At 46.0% G+C, this 25,537-nt stretch overlaps 1 protein-coding gene across 1 annotated transcript; it reads left to right on the top strand.

Annotated features, from left to right (window-relative positions):
- The first annotated feature begins 16,430 nt into the window (after window positions 1-16,430).
- Window positions 16,431-22,495, top strand: Znf648 (zinc finger protein 648). Its single transcript, XM_005374999.1, has 2 exons — window positions 16,431-16,834; window positions 19,749-22,495. The coding sequence occupies exon 2, from the start codon at window positions 19,812-19,814 to the stop codon at window positions 21,489-21,491; it is 1,680 nt and encodes a 559-aa protein (XP_005375056.1). The 5' UTR covers window positions 16,431-16,834; window positions 19,749-19,811; the 3' UTR covers window positions 21,492-22,495.
- Window positions 22,496-25,537: the final 3,042 nt, after the last annotated feature.

Raw genomic sequence — 25,537 nt, 5'->3', positions numbered from 1 at the left:
TATGTGGCTTGGTTAGACGGTGGGCTTTGGAATCAGATGGCATGGGTTCCAATCTCTGTTCTGTCACTTATTAGGACTGTGACAGAGGGAAATTACTTAATTTTCTGTGCCTCAGTTTCCTCTTGTACGAAATGGAGATGAAAGCTAGTACCTCTTGTGTTGTCATGTAGGCCTAGCACTTGGTCAGCACCCAATGAATGTGAATGACACTCACCTGGAAAAGCCTAAGGGTCGTATCCTGTGGTGTGAAATCCGAGAGAGGAAGTATGAAAGCTCATTGTCTGCGAGGGACTGAGAATGTGTTGTAATGATTCCAGTCAGTTATTTTCTTTTTAACTGACTCTTTGGCATTAGAATAAAATGGAGGTGTACCAGCTGCAAAGCTGGCTAATGATACTATCTGGGTGGTGGGTGAGAAGCCAGTCGTCTAAGACATTCTGTAGCTCTGGTTGTTCCAGAATCCTAGTCAAATCCCCAAATCCCACCCCGCGTGAGACATCATTAGGTCTTCTTCTGGGCCCCAAAAGGTTGTGGCCATCAGAGGCCAAGCCTAAGATGGGAGAAGTTTAATAATATTCTGCTTCTGCTCATAAATCTTCAGCACAAGAGTTATGCACCTTCTATGGGTGGGAAATAATCCCTCAAGGGCTCCCATAGTCCCCAGGACAGAGCCCAAAATCCTTAGTGTGTCCCATAGATCTTGCTTTAGCAATTCCAGTATAGCACTATCCCCCAGCCACCCCCTCTCCTCCAGCCACCTAGAGGGGCTGGCTGCTCCCTACCCGCTTTGCACCTCAACCACTCACACAGCTGAGTTACGAGTTTCTCTGGTGTGTTCCCACCCACTCTGGGTGTTTTTCCACAGGGCCCTTAGCACACTCTCAAACCACCTGCTCAGCTCTTCATTTGCTTCACCAGACTGTGAGCTATGGATTACTGTCTCTCCTGTGGGCACCCAGCATGGCACCCTGATTTAAGGAGGTGTTTAGCAAGAGGAAATGATACTCAGTAGACCAAAAGGATTCAGATAGGGGCAGAAGTGCCATTCCAAGAACAGAAAGAACATACCAACATGTGCAAAGGTCCTGGGGTTGGGAAGAACTTGGCATTTCCAAGGACTATGCTAAGGAACTGGTAGCTGGAATATAGAAAGTGGGCAAGCAAGTGGCATGAGATTTGGTTTGACAGTTTCAAAGCATGGTAGGAAGTAGTGGAAACATGCTCAGCTGGATAGAAATGTACTATGTCTTCTACATGGTCTCTTCCTCGTTTGGTTTTCATTGATCTTAGCTTTCTTCTACAGCCTTCTCAAGTGGTGATGTCCTTCCTCCCACTATCAAGGCAGGAGTCTTCCTCATCCCTCCATGAGGATTCAGACTGTTCTCCCTCTTCCTTCCAACTGCTCAGATGTGAATATCAAGTCACTTGCAGCACTCACTGCCCCTCAGAGCAGCCTCCCACAAACCCCAGCTTTCTTCCCCTCATTCCTTACATGGATCTCAGCACCTGGATCACTGCCTGCTATTGATGGAATAAGTGTCCCCCAGAAGCCCATGTGCTCAATGCTTGCGGTGGTGGGGAGCCTTTAAGAGCTGGGTCCAGGCAAGGCAAATTTAGGTCAGTGGAAGTGTGCTACTGAAAAGGATGTTGGTACCCCAGCCCCTTCCTTTCCCCCTTTTGCTTCCTGGCTGTCCTGAAGTGAATAGGATCCTCTGCCATGTGCTCCCTACCATGATACTCTGCTTTGCCACAGGCCCAAAGCAACGAGCCAAAGAGCCCCACGCTAAAACTTTCAGCACTGTGAGCCAAACGCAAACCTTTTGCCTTTTGAAGCTGATTATCTCCAGCTTTTATCACAGTAATGCAAAGCTAAGACACCGCCACTCTTACCAGCCCCACCTTGCCACCAGGCTTGGGGTGGCAACCGGACAGCTGGCTTCTCAGTTCCTCTCCTCCAATGATCTTGTTCTCCGTGCATCAAATATTCAAATGGCCCAAGTGTAAAGCTTACTTCCATAGCAACTGCATCCCCTCCATAATCCCAGTTTGCATCTCCTCTCTGACCAGTGCCTGCTAACTGACCCCCACTGCCCCTGCCATCTCTCCATTACCACTCCTTCCGCCCAGGGAGATCCCTCACTCTCCACCTTGTAACTCATTCTACTGCCCACATATTCTCTCTTCCCATCGCACTGGGCTGGCATTCTACGGTTGATCAATTTCATCGCTTCTTTCTCAAACACCATCCCCTTCAGCGCTGTTCTTTAGCTTTTTTGTGTTTGTTTGGCCGAGCTCTGCCCCTAGTTAATCTGGTCCTGTGTCTCCTCCATGCTTGTGCCCACACAGCAATGCTAGACTGGCTGGAGGAAGGAACATGCCATTCCAGGCTGCTCCAACCTTAACTCATGACCACTAACCTCCAGAAGGCCCTCGTGCCACCTGGCAGTTTGGGGCCCATTTACTCTCCTACATGAAATTTTATACGTTTTTCTCTTCAGACTTCCCACACCTCTTCCCACACCCTCCATCTCAGCCGATGACCTAGGTCCAATTTCACTGAGAAAAAGCAGCCCTAGCAAGCTCGCCCTCTACTCCTGCCCACACACTTACACCTGTGTGCACGTCCTTGCATTGCCCGTCGCTGGGGGTGGACCGTGTGCTCTGAGACTGCCCCATTGCTCGGGCTGGATCCCCCTCTTGCTCTCTTCCTTGAAGACACCGTCTCATTTCTTTGTTTTCCTGTACAGTAACACTCCTTGAGTCATCTGTTTACACCCACTGCCTAGAATTCCTCTTCTCCCTTAACTAAGTCTGCTCCAATCAGGCTTTGCTCTCCATGGGACCCAATCAAAGGGTCAACTCTTAATCTCCCTTACCAAAACTCTCAGCAGGACTTGAACCATTTTCTTCCCTTGATCCTTGAACACGCCTTTCTCAAACCCCTTTGAACTCCTTTGTTTACTTCTTTTCTTGGTCATTTCTCACCTCTTCCACTTATTAACATGATGAGTCAGAGACTAACCAATGTCCCGGTTGGGGAATGTCCAGTTTAATTACCGGATTCTCAGTTGGGTGAGTGGAAGAAGGGTGACGTGAACTAAAGAAAAAACCCTAAGTCATAAAGAAGGTAAAAACCCACATGTGTTCTTGTGTGTGTGTCAGTGGGATGCCCACAATATTTTTATTGCAGTAAAACACATAACATAAACTTAATCATCTTATCCATTTTAAGAGTATAATTCCATGATATTAAGTACATTTGTATTTTTACGACATCATCACCACTATCAATATTGAGAACTATTTTTATCTTGCTAAACTCAAAGAACTTTCTATCATTAAACGTCTCTCCACCTCCCTCCCCCACACCCAACCTCTGGCCACCGCCATTGCACTTCTGTCTCTATGGTTTTAACTAATCCGGGGATATAATATAAGTAACATCGTTCAGTATTTGTCTTGTGGGTCACTGGTTTATTTCAGCGAGGAGTAGCTTGGTTAGACCGTGGGCTTTGGAATCAGATGGCATGGGTTCCAAGGCCTCAGGGTTAATTCCAGTTGTAGACTGTCAGAATTTCCTTCTTTTTTAAGGCCGAATACTATTTCACCATATTTTATCAACTCCTCCGTGAATGGACAAGAACTGTTTCCACATTTTAGCTGTTGTGAATAATCCTGCTCCAAACATCAGTATACAAATATCTCTCCAAGACCCTGCTTTCAATTCTTTGGAGTATTGGCCCAGAAGTGAAATGACTGAATAATATGGCAATTGCATCTTTCCTTTTTGAGGACCCGCTGATCTTTTCCATAGAAGGTACATCGTTTTACATTCCTACCACGTGTATAAGGGTTCCAGCTTCTACATATCTTCTCTAATACTTGCTCTTTCTTTTTGGTAGCAGTCATTTTAACCAGTGTGATTTGGCATCTCACTGTGGTATTGATTTTCACGTCTCCAATGAGGAGGGAGCAACTTTTCATCTGCCTGTTGGCCATTTGTATATCTTCTTTGGAAAAATGTTTACACTAGTCCTTTGCCCATTTTTAAATTAGGTTTTCCCTCTTTCACCCTCGTCTTAAATTTTAGGAGACTCTGCTCTCAGATGCACGATTTAGAAATATTTTCTCCTACTCCATAGGAGTTTTCACTGTGTTTATAATGTCCTTGGGGGGCTGGGGATTTAGCTCAGCGGCAAAAGCGCCTGCCTGGCAAGCGCAAGGTCGTGAGTTCGGTTCCCGGTACCGGAGAAAAACCAAAATAAATAAATAAATAAATAAATAAATAAATATAATGTCCTTGGGTGTACTGAAGTTTTAATTCTTATAAAGCCTACACATCTTGTTTTAATTGCCTATGTTGTTCAATCCAAAAAAATCATTGCCGAATGCAGTGTTGTGAGACTTTTGGTCTATGTCTTCTTCCCAGTTGTATGGCTTTAACATCTTTGTTTAGGGTTTTGATCCATTTTGGATTAATTTTTATATATGGTGTCAATTAAGAGTCAATTCTCATTCTTTTGTGTGTGCACATCCTGTTTCCCCGGCAGCACTATGTGAAAAGACTATCCTAGTCCTATTTAATAAGATTCAGCTTTGCAGTCAGCTTTGAAATCAGGAACTCTGACTCCTCCAGCTTCATTGTTCTTTTGCAGGATTCTTTTTCCCTGTTTGGTGGGCCTTGTAATTCCATCTCAGTTATAGGATAGATCTTTCTATTTCTGCGAAAAATGTTGCTGGGATTTTGATATGCGTTGCATGAAATATGTCGATTGCTTTGGGTAGTACTGACATCATATAATATTAAATCTTCTGATCCATGAACATAATGTGGATTTCCACTAGTTCGTGTTTTAACTTCTTTCAGAAAAGTTTTATAGTGTTCATTGTCTAAGTCTTTCATCTCCTCAGTTAGATTAATTCCTCAGGATATTACTTTTTGATGCTATTGTAAATGGAGTTCTTTTCTTACTTTCCTTTTCACATTGTTTAGAAATGCAACTGATTTCTGTGTGTTGACTTTATGTTCTGTTACTTTGATGAATTTCTTTATTACTTCTAACAGCATTTTGAGCGGCACCTGCATATTGAGCTCACTCTTTGCTAGATAATATCTGACAGTTTTGTACAGTTTATTGTTTCTCCTTTGTGGCCAGACATCAGAGACTGGCTAGGAATCAGATCTGGTTCCTGCTCTGAAGCAATTTCCAGCCTGGGGTGGAGACACAAACCTGTACAGAGAACTTGAATAAACAAGGAGAATAAGAAATCGGTTTAGAGACATGCCAAGCACTTTGTATGTATTACCTTGCAATATCCCATCAGTGAGAGGTTCTTACAGGTGATAGTTCATTATTTTGTCAACCTAAGAAACACCCAGCTGATTAGTTTAGCATAAGTCTGGATGTGTCTGGAAGATGGACTTACTGAAGAGGGATGATCCTCCCTGGATGTGGGTGGCATCAATCAATAAAACTATAGCTCGTATGGAATAAAAAGAGAAAGAAGAAGGAAGTCTCACTTCCATTTCTTTAGAGGAGCTACAGTCTTCACCATTCCCTTTGGACATCCTTCTTCAGGCTTCCAGGGCAGACTCTTCACCTTTTTAGCTAAGAGTCTTCAACCTTCCAACATAAACCCGTCAGTGTCCTGATACAGGTGCCAATGAGAGTGAGCTCCAGATCTTCCACCTTCCACCTTCCACCTTCTGCTTTTGACTGCATCATTTGGTGCTCCAGCACACAGAAGGCCCTTCTGCATTCTTCCACTCTGGACTCTGCATGTGGCCACTGTAAACCCATCCTGTAAATCACATATTATATTATATTATATTATATTATATTATATTATATGTCACTCTAGTGAACTCAGATACATTACAGAACTTACCAGTTTATTACTAAAGGTATCTGGGGCTGAATTTTTCTCTTTGTGCAAGTTTTTTACCTACAAATTCTTGATATTACTAATTAGTGTTTTTCTCTCTTTTTTATTTTCCCAGTCTGATGAGAGGTTTATTAATTTTATGAATCATCTCAAAATATCAGCTTTTGATTCACTTTTTAGCTTTTTAAATAATTTTTTAATTTAAAAATATATTTTAACTGATGCACAAAATATAAAACTGTACATATTTGGGAGTGCCATGAAATATTTCAGTACATGTACACACTGCATGAAGCTTAAACCAGGCTAAATATACCTGGCTGCTCCAACGTGCATCATTTCTTTGTGGTGAAACAAACATCGGAACTGCTTTCATCTAGCCTTTTGAGCTACACAGTGCATCACCATCATTTGTAGTCACTCCACAGTGCACCCCAGCACCTCTCACTGACTCCCATCCAACAGCAAATGTGGCCCGATTGGTCAGTTTCATCTCTTCCTCTGCTCTGGTTCCACTGATGTTGTTGTTCTTTATATTTGCTTTCTATGTCATTGATTTCCACTGTGCTTTGTATCTTTTCATTTACTAACTTTGAATTTTATCTTCTTTTTCTTGTGCCTTACTATGGAAACCAAGGTCCTTATTTGAGACTTTTCTTCATTTATAATGTAGACCTTTAGTTCTCTAAACTCCTGATGACTAGGACTTGTGTCTGTTTTATTCACTGATAAGAACTCCAAAGCCAAAAACAGGCACTGGTACCTGGAAGGCACTCAAGAAATATTCCTCAAATTAATGACTTGTTGCCATCCTTTACCTAAACTCTCTGACTGGCTCCCATTTTACTCCAGATAAAGCTGATTTGTTGAATAATCTTCAAGGCCATATGCAACTGTGCCTCTTCTGTGACCTCCTTTCCTGGTGTCCTTCCTAAGTTATACGTGCTTCTTTGCTATTCTTCAAACATGCCAGGCATGATCGGAACTTGGGGCCTTTGAACTGCTTGTTATATGCCTGGGATCCCCACAACTTCCCCAAAAGTGACTGGCTCACTCCTTCCTCTCTTTCAGGCATTTGTAGAAAGTTACCTACAGTCTTCCTAATCATCCTCTGCCTGCCCTCCACCTTCTTGTCCCATATACATGTCTACTTCCCCTCTTTATTTTTCCCTATAACATGGCATGGTTTTTTATCACATTCTAAAGTATACTTTAGTCTGTCTTTGGTCTTAGTGAGACTGTGAACTCTATACAAACACAGCTAATATTTTTTTTCTTTATCTATTACTTTCCTTTCCTTTGTCTCTTCTCCTGTTATATCCCCAGGTCCCTGGAGCAATGTCTTGCTCACAGCAAGTATTTATTGTGGAGTATATGAGCTGAACAAATTCACAGCTTAAAAATGACCACTGTGGTTGCTGCACGGAGAACGGATTGTAGGGAGCAAAAAATGCAAACAGGGAGAGAAATAGGATGTGCTGATCCATGAGACAGGACTCAGGAGAAAAGTCGTGGTGAAAGGACAACCCCTAGGCTTTTCAACCATCTTGAGTGTTGGTGGTGCCATTTATTGAAATGATGATGTCTGGAAGAATAGGTTTGGAGAATTTGGTTTTGAATGGTTAAGTTTAGGATGTTAATGAGTAAAAGCAGGCAGTTGAATATTTATAAATCTAGAGTTCAGAAGAGATGTATATTTCATAGATTTTAGAATACAAATGGAGTTTAAGGCCATGAACCTGGATGATATCATCTACAGAGATGTACAGAGAAAAGGGAGGAGGGAAGGAAGATAAACAGGAAAAGGAACGGGTAAGAAAAGACAAAAGAAGCATGAGAGGGGAGGGGAGGGGAGAGGACAAGACAGCAGAGCTTAAGACTACATTTTGAGGAATGCTGACAGAGACAAAAAGTGGAAGAGAGAAATGGAGAGTGTATAGTCTCCTATTAGGAAGTCAAGGAAGGAAAGCATGTAGAGGAGGAGGAGAGGCCAACCATGTCTGCCAAGGGTCACACGAAGTATCTTCTGGAGTTTTCAATACAGGGATCATTTCCTTTCACAATTTCAAGTGGGGGGTGGAAGTCTGAGTGTGGTGGATTTGAAGAGTAAATGAGCTTTTCTCATCATTCAGGATGCTTTCTCGCAAGTGAAGAGAGCATGTGACAGTAGAAGGTACGTCTGCATAATGTACCCTGCAGTGCTGAGGCGGGTGCTGAGCCCCACAGCAGAGCTGGGATGGGAGAAGTGAAGACACATCCTCGAGGTCACACAACTGGGTGGCAGAGCAAGGACCTAGACACAAGCATTTTTGAACCCAAAGCTATGCAGCTGACTGCAGCCCTCCCATGGCTCAGTAAGACACTTCCAATGCCTGGAGATGCCTTCACCTTTCAAGAGGAAGAGTCAGCACCTGATGTGGAAGGACAAAGGCACCCAAGGAGCCAGTGTACTGCCTGCAAACATGTAGCTGTGGAGATTCAGGAAGCCCTCAGGTCCACCGAAGGTCATGAGCCAGTGTCCTGGGACCAGAATGAGGTTATAGCTGGGTCCTTCCAGTGGAAGATGCAGTAACGGGAGAATAGTGTGCCGGGGTCCAGGGAAAGGGGTTTCCAGAGTAAGAACGCAGGTCTGTCCCCAGCCCTGTCCTTGGGTGTACGTGTGAAAGCAAACCTGCATGTGGGAGCCACAAGCTCAGCTCTGGGCAGCCCGCCTCAGCTTCCTCCTCTTTCTTTCTCTGGCTTGGTGCTCTGGGGCCCCAGTTCACCTTTCTTGCACAAGGACCAGTCCTCAGAGAACCAGCCAGCCTGTGGGAGTGTGCTGGGTTCTCAAGAACCCATTTCTCCTGGTGAAGAAAAGAAGGTAGTCTCTAAGCAGAGGGCCTGTGCCATTTCTCATCTTCTGTCTCCTCCTGAAGGAAAAAAAAAATAGTAAGCGGCTATGGAGCCTAAAGCAGACAGCAGTGTTTTTTTCAGAGCAACCTTGGGGCCCTCAACCTCTGCCCCTCCTCCTCCAGCCAGGGGACCTGGAGTCAAGACAGTTGCTTTCCCTGAGGGAAATGCTTTCACCCAGGGAGGCTCAGCGATTGATAGACTCGTGATGCTTTTTAGTCTAAATGCAAGATTTTAATTTTATGTATGTTCAAGATCATAGTTTGTTACAGGATCATAATTTGTTTCCTTGTCATTTTCAAATGCAATGACACAAAACTGAACAAAGATGCATCTATAGGTTTATACCTTGCTTGTAATGCCCTTTGTGTTTTTGTCCCCAGCCCTCCACGCTAGGCTTGCCAGAGGTTTTCTTAGCCTTTCCAAGGAACCGAGGAGCACACTCTGGGGAATGAGGCAGGATCAGACCTTGGCTCAGCTGTGGCTGCGAGAATCTGCACGTACAGAGGAACTCTGTATTTTGCAGCCTAAAGGGAATTTCTTTCAAGAAAGTTGGCTTCCCACCCATGGCCACAGCGCTGTGAGGAGAGGTCCTCTCCGGTTGTGTGCAGTGCAGCAGACAAAAGAGGAAAAGGGAGGTATTTTTTATGGAAACCTCAGCCGCCTCTCTGCCTCTCCTGTGAATCACCTCTGTGTTTAGGAGGCCCAGCTAGGCAGCTGCGAGGAAAGGCGTGAGGGTGCGATGGGGACCTCGGAAAGAAAAGGCCCCTTGTACCCAGGCCAGAGCCTGGAGCTGGTGTGACCTGGAAGGAAAGGGGAGCCAGGAGCTCTGCAGAAGCCAGACCGGAGAAGCAATGCTCCTGTGAGCCAGAGAGGGAGCCCGAGGGCCGGAAGTCGGAACCCAAACCGGGTTCTGCGACAGGCAGGCCAGGGCGGTGGCTCTAGGAAGGAGGTGAGCAAGACTAGGGAAGACTGCGCGGAATCCTGGCGTCAGCAAGCCCTCTCCCTCTTCTTCTTTGCTTGGCAAACTCAAAACTCATCCTTCAAGGCCGAGTCATCTCGTTGGAGAAGACTCCCCAAAAGCGCAGGCAAAGCCAGTGCTGGTGTCCCAACAACTCGGGGTCTGGCTTCTCCTTGGTATAGTTGGGACTCATGCTTCGAAATAGGCAGGGGCTTGTCAAAACGCAGATTCTAGGCCCACGTGGGCCTGAAGAATCTGGGAAGGTGGCTCTGGAACCTTCATGTTTGATGAAGTGTCCAGGTAATACTCTATGCAAACCAGGGTGGGTACAAAGTACAATGATTTTTAAATGTTTTTGACCAAGAATCAAAGCAAACCAGAAGGTGAAGTACAATTTTCCTTATAACCGTCACATACATATGTATATAAAACTAACAAAATTGAACAGTAAGTTTCCATACTATGTGTGAAGCACTTTGATATAGCGTTCTCTAAAAAGAATTTTGGTTTTGGCTCAGTAAATATGATTCCCTGTCTTATTCACAATTGGGCCCTGCAGTTTAAAAAGTTCTGTCATAGTGAAGCTCAACAAATGTTTGAAGCCAGGCATGGTGGCACACACTTGTAATCCCAGAACTCAAGAGGCTGAGGCAGGAGGATTGTTGGGAGTTCAAGACCAGCCTGGGCTACAAAGTGAGCTCACAGTTGCCTGAACTGCGCAGCAAGACCCTGTCTCAAAAAGACAAAAAACAAAAAACCCCACAAAACCCCAAATGTTTGATTAATGAATAAATGAACGGATGTTACTGGAGCTTAGGGCAAAGGAGTCCCAACAGATCATGCTGATGAGATGAGCAAGGGTGAGGGAAGGAAAGGGGCATTAATCAGCAGGGTCATGCTGGGAGAGACGGATAAAGAGGCTCATGATGTGTTCCAGAGGCTGACAGAATCTTTGGGGCTTTACAGAAAAGGGGAACCAAGCAGGGGTTGGGGCAGCTTAGGTAATCCTGGTGTAGTCTGGTCTGGCTGGCCAGTATCTCAGGCCTGGTTCTGTGAGGTTCTGGCAGAAGGGCAGTGGCTCTGCTTAGTGGGGTTGGCCTCTGCTTGCATCATGGAGTGATTTCTCTGGCTTGTCAGGGCGGGAGGGTGACCTTAGCCTGGGGTGGTCTTTAAGGCCCTACTTTTCCTCGAATCTGAGGTGACTGCAGGTTGAGGACAGTGGAGACTTTTAAGGATTGCTCCAGGGGGCTCAGGAACTGTACACTGTGAAGGCTGGCAGGTGAATCTCCCTGCAATTCCTGCAAATTAGTTACTCTAATCTCAGTGTCTTCTGTCTTGACCAGGGATGAGAGGCGATAGGTAAATTTATGGCTAATAAACTTAGTATTATAGATACTCCTTAAATGATTAATATGGTTACATGCAGAGTGGAGCCAGGGTCTAACCCAAAGATTTAAGGTAATAAATGAGACAGATAAAAAAAAATGAAGGCAGAGATGAAGCTTTATCCTACTTTTAGTTATTCATTGGGCATCTGCAGGTCTAGTCTTTAGGTCCCTGTTACAGGACAAATATATTGCATTTTATTCTGTAAAAATAGAGGTACTGCATTAGATAATTTTTAAGGTATCATTTAAAATTCTGAGATTATGGGGCTGGGGATTTAGCTCAGCAGCACAGTGCCTGCCTGGCAAGCGCAATGTCGTGAGTTCGATTCCTGATACTGGAAAAAACCCAAAAATAAATAAATAAATAAAATTCTGAGATCTGATCTCTTTGGTTCAATTTCCAACAGTTTCAGCATTTCCCAGCATACTGGTAATCTTCATTTAAAGGAACTCCTCCTGATACAAGAGAGCAAGAGCGTTCTGTTTCAATTTGTTCAGTAATTAAAAGATATATAGCATCCAGTAGTAGTAGAAGGTCCTAGAGGGATCTGACATTTGTGCTGACCCTGAAGACTGACCCTGTGGAGGAGAGGATTTTCTAGGAAGAGTGTGTCCAGAGGGAACAGTCATGGTAGGCCCCTTCTATTCGGTGAGAAGTTTGAAGTGCTTCATTGGTGGAATGCTGGGAAAAGGGTAGATAGGTTCACTTCTTAGAGACCTTGTAGGTCAAACAAGGAATCCTGACTTAATCATTATAAAGAAGAGCTGGAAGAGATTTTCAAGTACAAGACATTGTCAGATTGCTCTTTTTTGAGGGTAAATACTGGACAATGAATAGAAGATAAGAGAATATACCCATGATAGGCCAAGGGTGACATGGCTTTAGGAAGGAAAAAAGTATGAATTTCTTGGATTAAGATAAATGGTAGGAAGGAGGAGAAGAAAAGCTATGAAAGACTTTCCTGTAATTTATTATATGTGAACTAGAGTAAAAACTCCTAGATTTCTAGTTTGGACAAGTGGATGAATGGCCCATGTGCTTGTTAATTGTGAAATGTCAACTTGAGCTCTGGGTAGGAATGGTTGACCTGAGACCCAAAACTGAGGAGGGAAGACCCATCCCGGATGTAGGTGGCAAGAGCCAACAGGCTTATATCCTGGATGGAATAAAACAGGAAAGCATTTCCTGGTCTCTGAAAGAGCTCCCACTTGGGTACCACCTCGGGATGTTAGTCTCAGGCTTCCCACTGAGACTCTTTAGCCTTCCAACATAGATGTTTCAGCTGCCAACAGGACTCTGTAGTGAGCTCCAGGTCTCCCACCTTTGACTGGATCATTTGGCTAATGCACAGACAGCCCTATTGCATTCTTCCACACCTGACTCTACAGGCAGCTACTGTAAGCCTACCTTGTACATCTTTATGCATACAATGTTAAATAACTCATCTACTTTCAGGGAGCAACAAGTGGAAGAAACAAGATTACCCAGTTGTCTGATCCCAGAGCCCACATGGGTGGCCACAATGCTGTGCAGCCTTCATCAGGGGCAAGGACTACCAACTTAGTGAAAGGAAGACCTTTCACCGGGCAATGTTCTGCAGAAGGTGCAGGAAGCACAGACTTGTAGAGTCATCACATGTCCTGTCATCCAGTACAGAGCATGAAGGCTCCCATCCCTGTCATTTATTGCCACCTATGCCAAGTGTAGCACACAGTAAAGAGCTCAGGCTTATGACGTCACTGCTCTGGGAGGATTACTAGCCCTTGGTGAGACTGTATGGAGCAAGGAGGGGAGAATCAGAGCCAGAAGAATGGCACCCTTCTGGAAGGAGAGCCATGAAGAACATGCATTCTGGAGGGCCAGCGATGAGATAAAGACATCAGCAGCTCACAGTAGCTCTAGGATAAAACAGTAAAGATTCTGACTTATTGAAAAACCGCTAAGTGTTTTAAAATATGGTTTCAGGCTCTGAAGTCTGCCTTGAACGTATTCTTCTTCCCATTTTACAGCCAAAGAGCCTGGGGCACAGAGAAATTAAGTAGACTGAACAAGACCAAGATCAAATAGAACTGGGATCTAAAACCAGAGCTAACTCAAAATTGTGTACCAAGTCCTATTCCACTTATCATTTTGGTGTATGCTCTCACTCAACAAAGTTTAATGCGTGAGAGAAACACATGATTTAGAGTCTCCCTTATGTGTGAGCCACTGAAGTAGCTCTGTGAATCATCCACAAGGATGATGACAGGCCAAGCAAACAGTAAATGATATGGTAACTTCCCAAATGTTCCCAAGGTTTCAAAGCAGCTCCATCAGGACCCTGTTCTGACTTCTTCTGACAGCAGAGAAGGGCAGGTGGGATTCTTGGCCTCAGAATTTTCTTGACAGAACTCAGGATACTTCTTAAGTTCCCACAGAACCACAATCTGACCCAGTGTTCAGGCATAACCATGGTTCAAAGAGTCAGCAAGGAGCCCAAGGCATCCTTCAGGATGAAGTACCATTGTGGCCTACTTCCTACGATGTCACTCAGATCTATCCATCCAGCCTCTGTGGTTGACCAGCACCACAGGGAGGGGCCAATCCCACTCTTCCTGCCTTGTTCTCTTCCATCAGTATCTCCTCCTCCCCCTTAGCTGACAGGCAGGCAGACCTTTGTTTTCACAACAGCTCAGGACAAATGCCAGTTTTCAAAGGCAGACTTGCATATAATAAATAAAACAGCCCATCCCTTGATTTGTGAGAAGTATCTCTTAGGCAGCCGAGCTGAGAAAAAAGAATGTCTTCCAGAATAGTGCCTGCCAAGACCACACATGAACAGTCACATAGGCTTGGACGGAGGGACCAAGGGTGTCCAGGAAGGAATGAGGGTGGGACAGGGCAAGGGCCAAGCCTCCAGGCTCCTCATGGGCAGTGTTTGGGGAACTTGGCAGTTGCGGTTATGCATACAGTCCCTGATATCTTGGATTTGAGACATAGCTCCTCTACACAGAAATTTTATGTCTATGACTTTGGGTAAGTACTTGAGTGGCCTGGGTCTCAGTATCCTCTACTTAAAATGGGGGGTGACACTGGTAGTGGACACTCCATCAGAATGGGGTGGAGGCTGGGGATTTAGCTCAGTGACACAGCACCTGCCTGGCAAGTACAAGGTCATGAGTTCAATTCCCGGTACTGGGAAAAAAACAAAAAAAAAAGGAAATAGGGGGAGCAACCTAAGGACATTCATTCCGGGGCTGGGGATTTAGCTCAGCAGCACAGAGCCTGCTTGGCAAACGTGAGGTTGTGAGTTCAATTCCAAATATTGGAAAAAAAAACAAAAAAAAAATTTAAAAAATGGGGTGAAGAATAATTGAAACATTTCAGGGGTGTATTAACATAAGGTTGGCACTAGTTAGTACATGATAAATGTAAACCATTACTGAGGCTGGAGTATGGAGGAATACTTCCCCCCTCTGTCTGTCTAGCTTTGACTGCCATAAACCCTTTCACCAGTTAGCAAGGAATTAGGTTTATTTCTGATAAAGGTCTACAAAACCCAAAACTATACGATACTGCCCATTTAAAGCATTTTGAAGCAGTGTCAGGATATGGGTTGGCGACAGCCCCATACATTGCTATGGAGGATATTGTAATTACGTGCCTACTCTCTTCATCTCACACCCTACCCCAATGCCAGTGGTTCTTCACCTTTTTTTTTGACTCATGCATGCTAAAGATCACAAACAGTACAAATCCACACATCTATTGTGTTCTGCACTTTACTTCAGAGGCTTTGTGAACATCAGGATTTGAATCCTATTCCTTATAGTCAAACATAATTGAGACCTAGCAGCATGTCTGCTGTATGCCTTTTCCCTCTGAGGTCACACCTGCAAAATACTAAGGGGCAGAGGAAATCTGTTTCTCTGGATCACACTTTGAGAACTGCTGTTCAAAAAATATGTGGGAGGTTTAGTCTTCCTATCAGAATTGCAGCCCTAACAAGTCCATGGGGATATAAAAGGAGCCATGTTATCCTCCCCTCCAAAGACAGCATAATAATAGCAATGAAGCCAGCTATCTTTTCAAGACACTGTGTTCTAGACACTGTGCTAAGTTCTTTACATGCAGTATCTTATTTAATTCTCCCAAGACCTCCAAGATGGTGGTATTACATCAATCTTCACTTTGTAGAGGAGGAGCTAAGGCACACAGAGGTTAAGTGACTTGCTCAAGGTTACATAGCAGGTAAGTGGTTAAGAATCAATCCCAGACCCAGAACTGTGCTGTCAATCAGTACATCTTCAGTCACCTAATGACATGACAGGTACCGTACTCCTGTCTCCTATCTTAATATCCCAAGTACTCTCCCTAAGAAATATACATTATGTTTAAGTGGGCATAAACCATAAAAATGCTGAGTCTTCTACCATGTGTCAACCTTACTCTTCTGAATGAACTTGCATGAAAATAGTGCTGAGAGACAGACAGTGGTCCTAGATAGGCCACGGTATACAAATATCTATATAAATAGGGATTGAAAGTGATCTCCCTGTCCCCCAACCACAGCCAAATAACCATGGGTTTATTACTGAACTGCTGCAAAGAATTTTGGGATTTCCCCCTACGGGGGACCTGTGGCCAAGATCCCCAACTGCCTGTATGAGGGGTATGGCAAAAGATGAAATAAAAGACAGACAATTTAGTAATGTGTAAAATGGGGCTTGGAGGTCAATGCCTCAGGATAGGCAAAGATGGAGACTCTCCAGTTAGCCACTATTTTATTAGCCAGTGCATGAGGTGGGTGGGGGTAGTGACTGATTCCAGAAGCAGAACAGCTGCTGTGGGCTAGAAAGAAGAACAAAGCATCCTTGCAAAGAGAGATGGGGTAATAAGGAAACTTGTTTCTGCAGGTGAAACTTTTTACTATGGCTACTACATTGCTTTAAAGATCCTTATCACCCTCAGCACGGGGGTGGGGGGTTTGGGGGGTGGGGGTTGTGGAGGTGTTACCTTGCCCTGTGAGCATCACAGTATCACTAGCCTTAGGGCTTCAACTGTGACCAGAAGTGGGGTGATTTCCCTTTACTTTACTCATCACAATATGGCTCAAAGGGCAAGACAAGGACAGCCCTGGATGTCCCCTAGACTCACTTTATAATCTGTGGGTCACGATACCCACCCACCTCCTGCTCAAATCACAGCACTACAGAAGGTGGATTCCAGGACAAGAAGGTGAGATTATGAACCAAATATCCTGTTCTGACCCCCAGGTGGGGAAAGCATGCTCCCTGGGAAGCTGACATGTGACAAGTGGCCCAGCAGCACACAGGGTGGGCGTGAAGGATGGACTGCTTGCTCTGTGGGAGGAGTGAGAGAAAGTGAGCAGGAAGCACAGAGCCACCTGCAGGAGGACCGGGCAACCTCTGAGGGAGGGAGGAGGAGGGAGGAAAGCTGGCTGTGGCCGGGAGGAAGGTGGGAGCGGGCAGGGAGAGGGCCGCCCCACTCTATTTCCCAGCTGCTGTCTGAGATGCAGGCAGGAGGGTTGAGTGAATTACACTGGCCCCACCTCCCAAGGTCTCTGCAGCTGCTGGACTGGACACAAAAGCGTGAGAGACAGAGCCACCATCTCTGCTAATTTGTACCTCACTCTGGTTCCTATTACAGAGAGGCCACGTGTGACAAAAGCCAGGGCGGGGGCCCCACGCAGCTGTCTGCATTTTCGAGGTAAGCAACTGTTTGTTCCCTTTACTTCCAAGTCAAAAGTAAAGATCAAGGCCTGAAGGCAGTGGACAGAAGAAGGGGCGGGAGGTAGTGGCCCTGGGATGGGCTTAGCAAGTCTGGAAGGAACGAAGAGAGTGTCAGGGGCCAGGAGCCGGGACAATACGGATGTCTACATATGAAGTGGGGGAGCAGGAGGCTGCACGGGTCCACTGCTGGCTGGTGGATGTGGGCAAAGTTCCAGGAAGGGCTGTGCATCAGTGGTGCTGGGCATCAGCACATCGGGAGAGCAGAGGGACAGGCACACTGGGCACTGGTGTTTCCCTTCCTGACCAGGTGTATTTGTACAGACATTGCAAGAAAATCCCACCCTGGCCTCCTTCCCTCCTCCTGGTCTTCCTGATGGTTGAGAGAGAGCCTTTGAAGGAGCTACAGAGGGAGAAGGCAGGACACACGTGTCACTGAGGGTCTGGCTTCAGTCAGAGGACAGAGCCCTGATTTGAAAGGCAGTCTCCTGGCGGACTCCTGAGGAGGGGTTAGCTAGCAGGAGGTGTATGCCGCCCTAAGGAGGCTCACCTGTGGCCCAGGGGCAGGGGACAAGACACAGGCTGCTGAAAAGGGTGCCAGTGCTGGACATGGAGTGGGGAGAGGGCGAAGTATGCCCTCTGTAGAACAGTTCCACAGCCACACGCAGCATCATCACAGAAGCAGAAGGACAAATCCAGCATCCCATTGCTGCCCCCACAGGGGACCACAGCCCCATCAAGTGTGCTGCTCTGAGAGGGTACTGACATGTGGAGTGAGTCATAGGAAGTTTGTCAGTTGTGTGTATCCCACACACAGACAGACACACATCTGCTCCCTAAGATTGACTATGCTGAAAATACGTCAAGCCTGGTTTCCTGCCGAAAGGAATGCTAGCCACACTCTGACGTGTTGCAGGGATGGAACATTAAGGTAAAAGGAAGGGTCCCTCGGTTTCAAGACACAAAGGAACATGAGGGGCTAGACCCAGTCAGGACTGCAGCGTGTCTTCCCTCTATCTATAGCTGCTGTAGTCGGAGATGAAAGTGAAGGCTCCTCCCCACGGTCCCTCCCTCCACACACACAGTAACTGAGTAACCAACCAGTAGGGGAGGACCGGTGTGATGGGACGGGGATATGAACAGGACACACAAGTACAAAGAGGTGCTTCTTATCCCTGCTGAGACAGCAGTGGAAAGTGTTGGGGGCAGAGAGAGGGGACTTGCAGAAGAGAACTGCTACCCAGTGACTCATACTCCTGGCCATCCCGGCAGGGCAGCGGTGTCTGTAGCCTATGTCCTGGCTCTGACAGTCGGCCCTGGCCTCTCTCTCACCAAGGGCAATCTGGGTCAATGACAGCAGGGAGGAGCCCAGCAGTGAGGCCCTGCAGCCAGGGCTCCTTGGCCCAGAAAACATAAGGGCCTTTGATGCCTGCAGAGAGCAGGTTCTTCCCCTCAGGATGCTGTGGCTGCTCTTGGCCCAAGCTCAGGGCAGGCCTCAGTCTGGAGGCCACAGCTGGAAGGCAGTAGGTAGGGCTGGGCTCAGGGAGCTTTGAAATTAGAGAGATGCCCCAGGGCTGTGGGAGCGGTGTGCCCGTGGGCAGGCAAGTAAGCTCTTTAAACCTTAGTGCGCTGACCTGTAAAATGGAAATAATAATAATAATAATAATAATGGCTTCTATCATAAAGGTTGCTGGAAGGAATAAATGCAAGTATGTTTGCGACAGGTCCACTGTAATGCCTGGCTTACAGTATGTGCCTAGAAAGCTAGAACTGTTACTGAGACCCCATCTGGATTCTCAGATGGTCCCCTCCAGACCAGAGACAACTCTTCCTGGAGAGGCCCTCAGCAGTCTGCCCCTCAGCCTGGCAACTCCTGTGAAATGTGTCACTCACACAATCCTTATCAACCAACCTCAGTAGCTCTTTGTGTCTTCAAGCCCAAATAAAATCAGCTTGAAAATAAAGCTCAGGTGGCTCCTGTGTCTTGTGCCTTACTTGGTACAAAACCTCAAGTCCGTGCTTCTTGAACTAGGGAAGATACCCCCCAGTGGGCACATGGGGGTACACGAGGAGGACACGATGCCATGGGGCATGAAGGGCACACCTGGGGCGAAGATGAAATATTCCAACCAAAGGTAATTTATGCTATGTTTTATTAAAACAAACATGGCATGGCATACAAATTCTAGGGGATGTTTAAAATGAAGCATTATTTCAAAGCTCTCAGTGGGCATCCTCTTCTCTGGGGTTCCTGAGTACATCCTCCCTGAAAGTTCCAGGCTCTCCCCTGCAAAGACCTGGGAAGCTTGCACAGGCAGTGAGAGGCAGCTGGGATCTTCTTGAGGACCCAGTGAGTGTCTCCCTCACTAACCCCCACCTCCCGGGGGTTACTCCTTGCTTTGGATGAGGTGGCCTGCACAGGCTGGGAGGCAGGTCCAGCTGACATGGTCATGGCACTCTCAGCAGAGACAGAAGGAGTTAGCCCAGTTTCCAGCTTCTTATGTGGAGGACACTGTGAGAGTGCCTGAGGCGGTGCAGAGCTTGCTACCTGCTGTCTCACCTAGCCTCCCCCGTGCTCACAGAAGACCCATCTGCCAAGCATTTGGGGTGTGAGAACCCCAGACAGGTCAGGGCACAGCTGGCTCCCAGAAAAGTCCGAAATCTCTGGCCCTCCCAGACAGCATGGTCTTCTGAGGCTTCTAGCAAATTAGATATCCAAAAGGAAGGACAACTATGGAATTTTCAGCAGGGCCCAGCTCCTTCTCCCTGAGGCTCAACAATACAGCTGGCATGGATTCCAGTTTTGCAAACAAGGCTGTAGTGAGAACTGGTTTCTCTGACACTTACACTTAAGTGCATTTTTTGATTTCCTCTTTACACCTCCCCTTTTGCAGGTACCCTGAGCTACGGCCAGGGTTCTTCCTCAAGGGAGGCAGGCAACGAAGAGCCTGCAGGTCATGGCACAAGTGGACTCCCAGGACAGGCGGGGCAAGGTGTCTCTGAACAATTTGACTCAGGATACCCACGTGCTCAGCAGGGATTTGGACAGAGAAGAGGAGGACGGTGGGGAAGCAGGGGATAGAGCAGACACCAGGGAGCAATGCTACTTACCAGGAACGCCTACCAATCCTGACTTGCGGTGGCAGCCTCCATCCTGCAAGAAGGAAGAGAAATTCTCCAATTCCCTCAGTGCCGAGGACCTGGGGCAGAAACCTACGGGGACATCTGGGAAGAAGCCCAGTAGGAAAAGGGAGGACTGGAAGGCCACCCAGACTCGGGACTCCCTGGAAACAAGCATGGCTCTCTGTGCCCTTCCAGGCAGCCTCTCTCACAAGTTGTTAGATTGTACACAACCTCCTAGGAACTCACTACCTGCAGGTGATCATGGAGACCGGAAGGCAAACCAGGACACAGCCTTGGATGGCCCATCCGACTTCCTGGGCCCTGGAGAGTATCTCTGTGCGCAGAAAGATGCAGCGACATCCCCAGACAGCTCCTGCCTGGAGTGCATCCCCAAGTCGGGCAGCATTTGGGACCTCCCCACGTGGGAGACACGTACACCGGCTCAGGGTTTCGCCACCCCAGCTAGCCTGGCAGCCGTGTTGGCAAAAGCGAGGAACAGCGAAAGAGGGCAGCGCCTGGCAGGTGCCGAGGAGGGTGAGCAGACCCAGGCAGAGGCGCGCGCGTACAGGAGCCTGCGGGGCGGGCGGGCCTGCCAGAATCCGGGCGAGCTGCCGGGCCTCTCGGAGCACGGAGGCTGCAAGCCCTACGCTTGCGAGCTGTGCGGAAAGGCCTACTCCCACCGCGGCACGCTGCAGCAGCACCGGCGCCTGCACACAGGCGAGCGGCCCTACCGGTGCCCCTTCTGCGACAAGGCCTACACCTGGTCCTCCGATCACCGGAAGCACATCCGCACCCACACCGGCGAGAAGCCCTACCCGTGCGCGGACTGCGGCAAGGCCTTCGTGCGCTCCTCCGACCTGCGCAAACACCAGCGCAACATGCATAGCAACGACAAGCCCTTCCCGTGCACTGAGTGCGGCCTGACCTTCAACAAGCCACTGTCGCTGCTGCGCCACCAGCGCACACATCTAGGTGCAAAGCCCTTCCGCTGCCCGGCCTGCGACCGAGAGTTCGCCGTGGCTAGCCGCATGGTGGAGCACCAGCGAGTGCACTCGGGCGAGCGGCCCTACCCCTGCCCCACCTGCGGCAAGTGCTTCACCAAATCCTCCAACCTGTACGAGCACCAGACGCTGCACACTGGCCAGAGGCCCTTTAAGTGCGCCGACTGCGGAGTGGCCTTCGCGCAGCCCTCCCGCCTCGTGCGTCACCAGCGCATCCACACTGGCGAGAGGCCCTTTCCTTGTCCGCAGTGTGGCCAGACCTTTGCCCGCTCCTCCACCCTGAAGCGGCACCGCCAGATCCACTCCGGGGAAAAGGGCTTCCCCTGCGCCGAGTGTGGCAGGGCATTCCGTGTTGCCTCGGAGCTGACCCAGCACATCCGGATGCACAACGGGGAGAGACCTTACCAGTGTGAGGACTGCGGGCAGGCCTTCACCCGGTCCGATCACCTCCAGAGACACCGCGCCAAGCACGACACCTGCAAGGAGCTCATCCCTTCGTGCTCTGACGAGTGAGGGCCTGGTCGGCTGACTCCTAGGGGAGGACACCCTGGACCTCAGTGGGTGGAATCACATGTTGTTGCCAGCCAGCCTCACCAATTAGCCTCTCCTCCCAGCAGCTTTTGCATGCCCGTCTGCTTTACGAATTTGATCTGTTGTTATGGAAATAAGCGCAAGGGTTGTACCCAGGTATATGATTTCACCCGCCTTCTGTAACTCCAAGATCATATGCAGTTGAAAAAGAGTAAGATAAAGGAGTAGGGGCTTGTGGATAGTTGAATTTCTTGGGTCAGAAATTATTTATAGAATTACAGTTTGGACTCTGAACAGGGCTCTAAGGGTACTGTGACAGAAAGGCTGTCTTATCCTGCCTTCAAAGCCATACTGAGAAGGTATTAGAGAAAGGTGCTGCTCCGTTTTTACCATAAAAACTTAAAGGAATTTCCAGAAATGGTCTTTGGGATGGGCTCTTCTAAAGAACAAAATCTGCCCAGCGGTAGGTCCAACCCAGCCAAACATACCACCATCATTTTACTTGCTTGCTGAAATCAGTTCTTGCCCTTGGATTTAATGCCCTTGGAGAATCGGCTCCAGGAAGCTTGGCTTTGAAGTTGAGAAGGCCTTTACCTTAAAGAAAGGGGGAGGGGCCTTTTGTCCTGTATTCAGATACCAGGTATTTCAGCAGTTTAAAACAGCCTCCATCTGAAAAGGAGGCCCACTCCTCTTTACAGGAGAGCTTGGTAACTGGGTCTCAGCCGAGGCTCACCCACGAGTCTTCTGTGCCTCCTCTCTGGCTGCCTCTTGCCTCCTGGGAGCTTAAGTCACAGGTAATATTTGCAGAGGAATTGGCCCACTTAAAAGTGAAAAGTAGAGGATTCCTCCAGATACATGTAGGGTTCATGAATCTTTTTGGGTTCATTTAAATTTGTCTAGATCATTAGCTATGATTCGAAGTAAATAAAATTAAAACCTCCTTTGCCCAAGTGCCAATTAGATTGCCTGTGTTTGTTTCAAAGTCATTAAAGCCAAGTATGAAAGTCTACATGTCTCACCATTATCCTCTAATGATATTAGTCAAAATTGCCATTCCTAACAGCTATGTTTCAAATTGTATTGATAGATATACTGATTTTTGTAAAGTCAGTTCTTAGCCCTGGACTTCAACTCTGAAGAATCTATTTTGCAGAGATTCCTTGATACACACGGGCAAATGACACTTTTATTTTCTACTCTAAAGTTAAGTAAGATACTCCACAAAAAGGTTCTAATGGGTTCTTTTGTAGGGGTATTTTAGGTTATTCCTAAAATTGCCACTGAAATGTGCCAAATCTGAACTTCTCTTGGATTCTACCTGATTTGGATGCAAGGTGTGACTACTAAATGGCATTCTCATGACACATGGGCACCAAGCAGAAGGAATATATATATATAAAATATCTTGTTTGACAAAGTCAACCTTAATAAAAGAGCTTTGGCTACATGCCTGGAGGGTTTGTGGGTTAACACCTGAGATACATCTGCATGTCCAAATGACAGAAGTATCTTAGTCCATGGGCTTCAGTTTTTGTATCTGTACTGGTGAAATGGGAACGATAATAATGTTATAAAGGTTCACACCATCCTAATAGCTGACAGGAAATGTGGTTGACTACAAGAGCATTGAATTGGTAGAGAAGTCACAAAAGTGAACTTGTGGCTGTGAATAGAGCAAAGGTAAGTACATTTTTTTTTGAGTAATCAGGGAAATAGTTGAAGATTAAAGGATTATTTCTTATATTTGTTTTCAAAGGTGACTGTTAATATAGTTTTACTAGTTGATTTGGTTTTATAATTTTAAGAACCCCCAAGCGGATCCATAGAACAAGTGAGTAAGAGACACCTAGGTGTCTGTTAACCATACAGCTTGCTGAATTCTAACCTTGAATGCTGATACAGGCCTGTACGGATATTGCATCTGCAATGCAATATCTAGGTATTGCTTCCAGGTGATTGCATCTTTGGGGAAAGAGTGAGTGCACATCTTCTTAATGGGCAGAAAAATGGAATTAGCCAATGCTGGATATCTGCACTCCTGAAAGATAAGGAGTAGAATATATGGAAAAGGCCAAAGAGAAGTTCATTAATTTTTTCAGACCTATCATATAGACAATTATAATTTTAAATTATATTTTTAACGAAAATTGTCCCAACCAATCTTTTCTTACATTATCTGCAAACAATGGTGAGTAGTATGGGAGTGAAAGAGTAATCCTAGTGTTGTAGTCACAGGTCACTAGGCCAACCAGGCAAGGGCACAGAAGTAGAAAGTAATGATAATACATAAGTGGATCAAAAAGCTGAACAGCTATGAGGTGCCTTGACAATGGAGTCCATACAAAGCAGGGACAATTGAAGTATTGCTCCGAATCATCTTGAGCTATTTTCTGACGCTCTGTAAACTCATGTCACATCACAGCAGGGAAATCTTATTTCCCTGTTATGTAATTTAAAATCAGAGTAGCACCTTCTTTGTGACAACACTTAAAACTTCTCTCTGAACTAATGCTATTTCCATAGCTTAGTTTGCCAATGCTAATGTGGACATACCTACTAAAATGTCCATTTATAAATTTCTACTTAGTAAAAACTTACCTAATGTATTCACCAGACTCTACAGTAATCATGATACATTTCCTTCTGATAGTGGGACTAGCAACGTTTACAGAGTGTCACTATGGGCCAGAACTGTTCTAAGTGTTTCATACATATTAACTATTTAATTTTTAAAGCAAATTATGGTGATTATTACCCCTATTTTTTACAAATGAGGAAATCTAGGGACAAAGAAGTTAAATTGCCCCTGGTATGATGGCTAGGAAATAGCTAACACAGTAGTGAGTTGACACTTAGGCACACTTGCCTCAGACACTGTGTTCTTAAGCACAGGGCCAATGACCTCTGTTTGGAGTGGAAGACTTTGCAATTATTGATGACATGCATTTTTAAAGTGGGTGGCTATAATTTCAAGAGCTGGTAAAAGTTGAAACAGCATGGTGTAATTAGAGGGAAAGATCCTACAAATTACTTAAGAATATGTCTAGGGGAGAACCTGAGTTAACAGCTATTAATCATTAATTCCTGGGTAGATCTATTAATAAACTGGCCAAGAAGAAGGGATTTGAGCCAAAGGAGTGATTGTTCCTTGAAGGCCCATCATTGTTTTAACTTGTTCGCTGAAGCATTCTGTGCCTGTATTATACATGAAGAAATACATCAGTAATGCATCTTGGCACTCAGCACTTACATACATAATCTCAGTGCATGCACACTGGAATGCTGTATTACCCTGAAAAAAAGTAATCATTCAGGAGTTCCAACTAGACTTTAAAAACTTACTTAAATGGGAACTTTGTATAAAGCATCATTAGTTTAATTGCTAGAATGCTCAACTCAATGTCATTGCTAAACTCAGAATAAGAATATGAATTACAAACTCAATGACCCATGAAAACATTGTCAAAGATGGAGTAACTCACTGTTTCATCAAACCAGGAAAAGGACCTGTTTAAAGTTGACAGGGAAGCTATTTTTTAACACTGATTGCTATGAAACCATGCCAGTAAAACCATGAAACCATGAAACCATGCCAGTAAAATTTTTCCTACTGTGATGAGAAATGTGGTTTGTTTTTCCTTCTCTTTTTTATTTTTTTCCTGAATCAACCCTCTATTTTCAGTCAAAGTGGTTAAGAATTTCACAGCCTTAGGAGTGTCAGGAACTCATGTTGGTTGGGTCGATGAATGAATGGATCTTTCATAAAAGATAAGTTTCAATCAAGATTTTAAAAAAGACAAACTTCTCAGAAGAAGCAAAGATGTGGAGTAGTCCAAAAACAAGGCAGGGGACAAAGGTCCTGCTTTGATAGTTCAGATGATATCAAAGACAAGTGGAGTAGGAGGTGAGATGGAGTCAGTAGGGCCTGGTGAAGAAATAAAAATATCTACAGTTTAACAAATGTGTTTTTAGGGGTCAGGCATTATATTCATTATCTCAATTAATCTTTACAACAATCTGCTACAGGA

The sequence above is a fragment of the Chinchilla lanigera genome, unplaced genomic scaffold (genome assembly GCF_000276665.1).
Source record: "Chinchilla lanigera isolate Chin_1 unplaced genomic scaffold, ChiLan1.0 scaffold00005, whole genome shotgun sequence".
Taxonomy (NCBI): domain Eukaryota; kingdom Metazoa; phylum Chordata; class Mammalia; order Rodentia; family Chinchillidae; genus Chinchilla; species Chinchilla lanigera.
This window is presented reverse-complemented; position numbering and strand designations above follow the sequence as displayed.

Excerpts from the sequence above, each read along its gene's own strand:
- Znf648 (XM_005374999.1), top strand. The coding sequence starts at position 19,812 with ATGGCACAAGTGGACTCCCAGGACAGGCGGGGCAAGGTGTCTCTGAAC.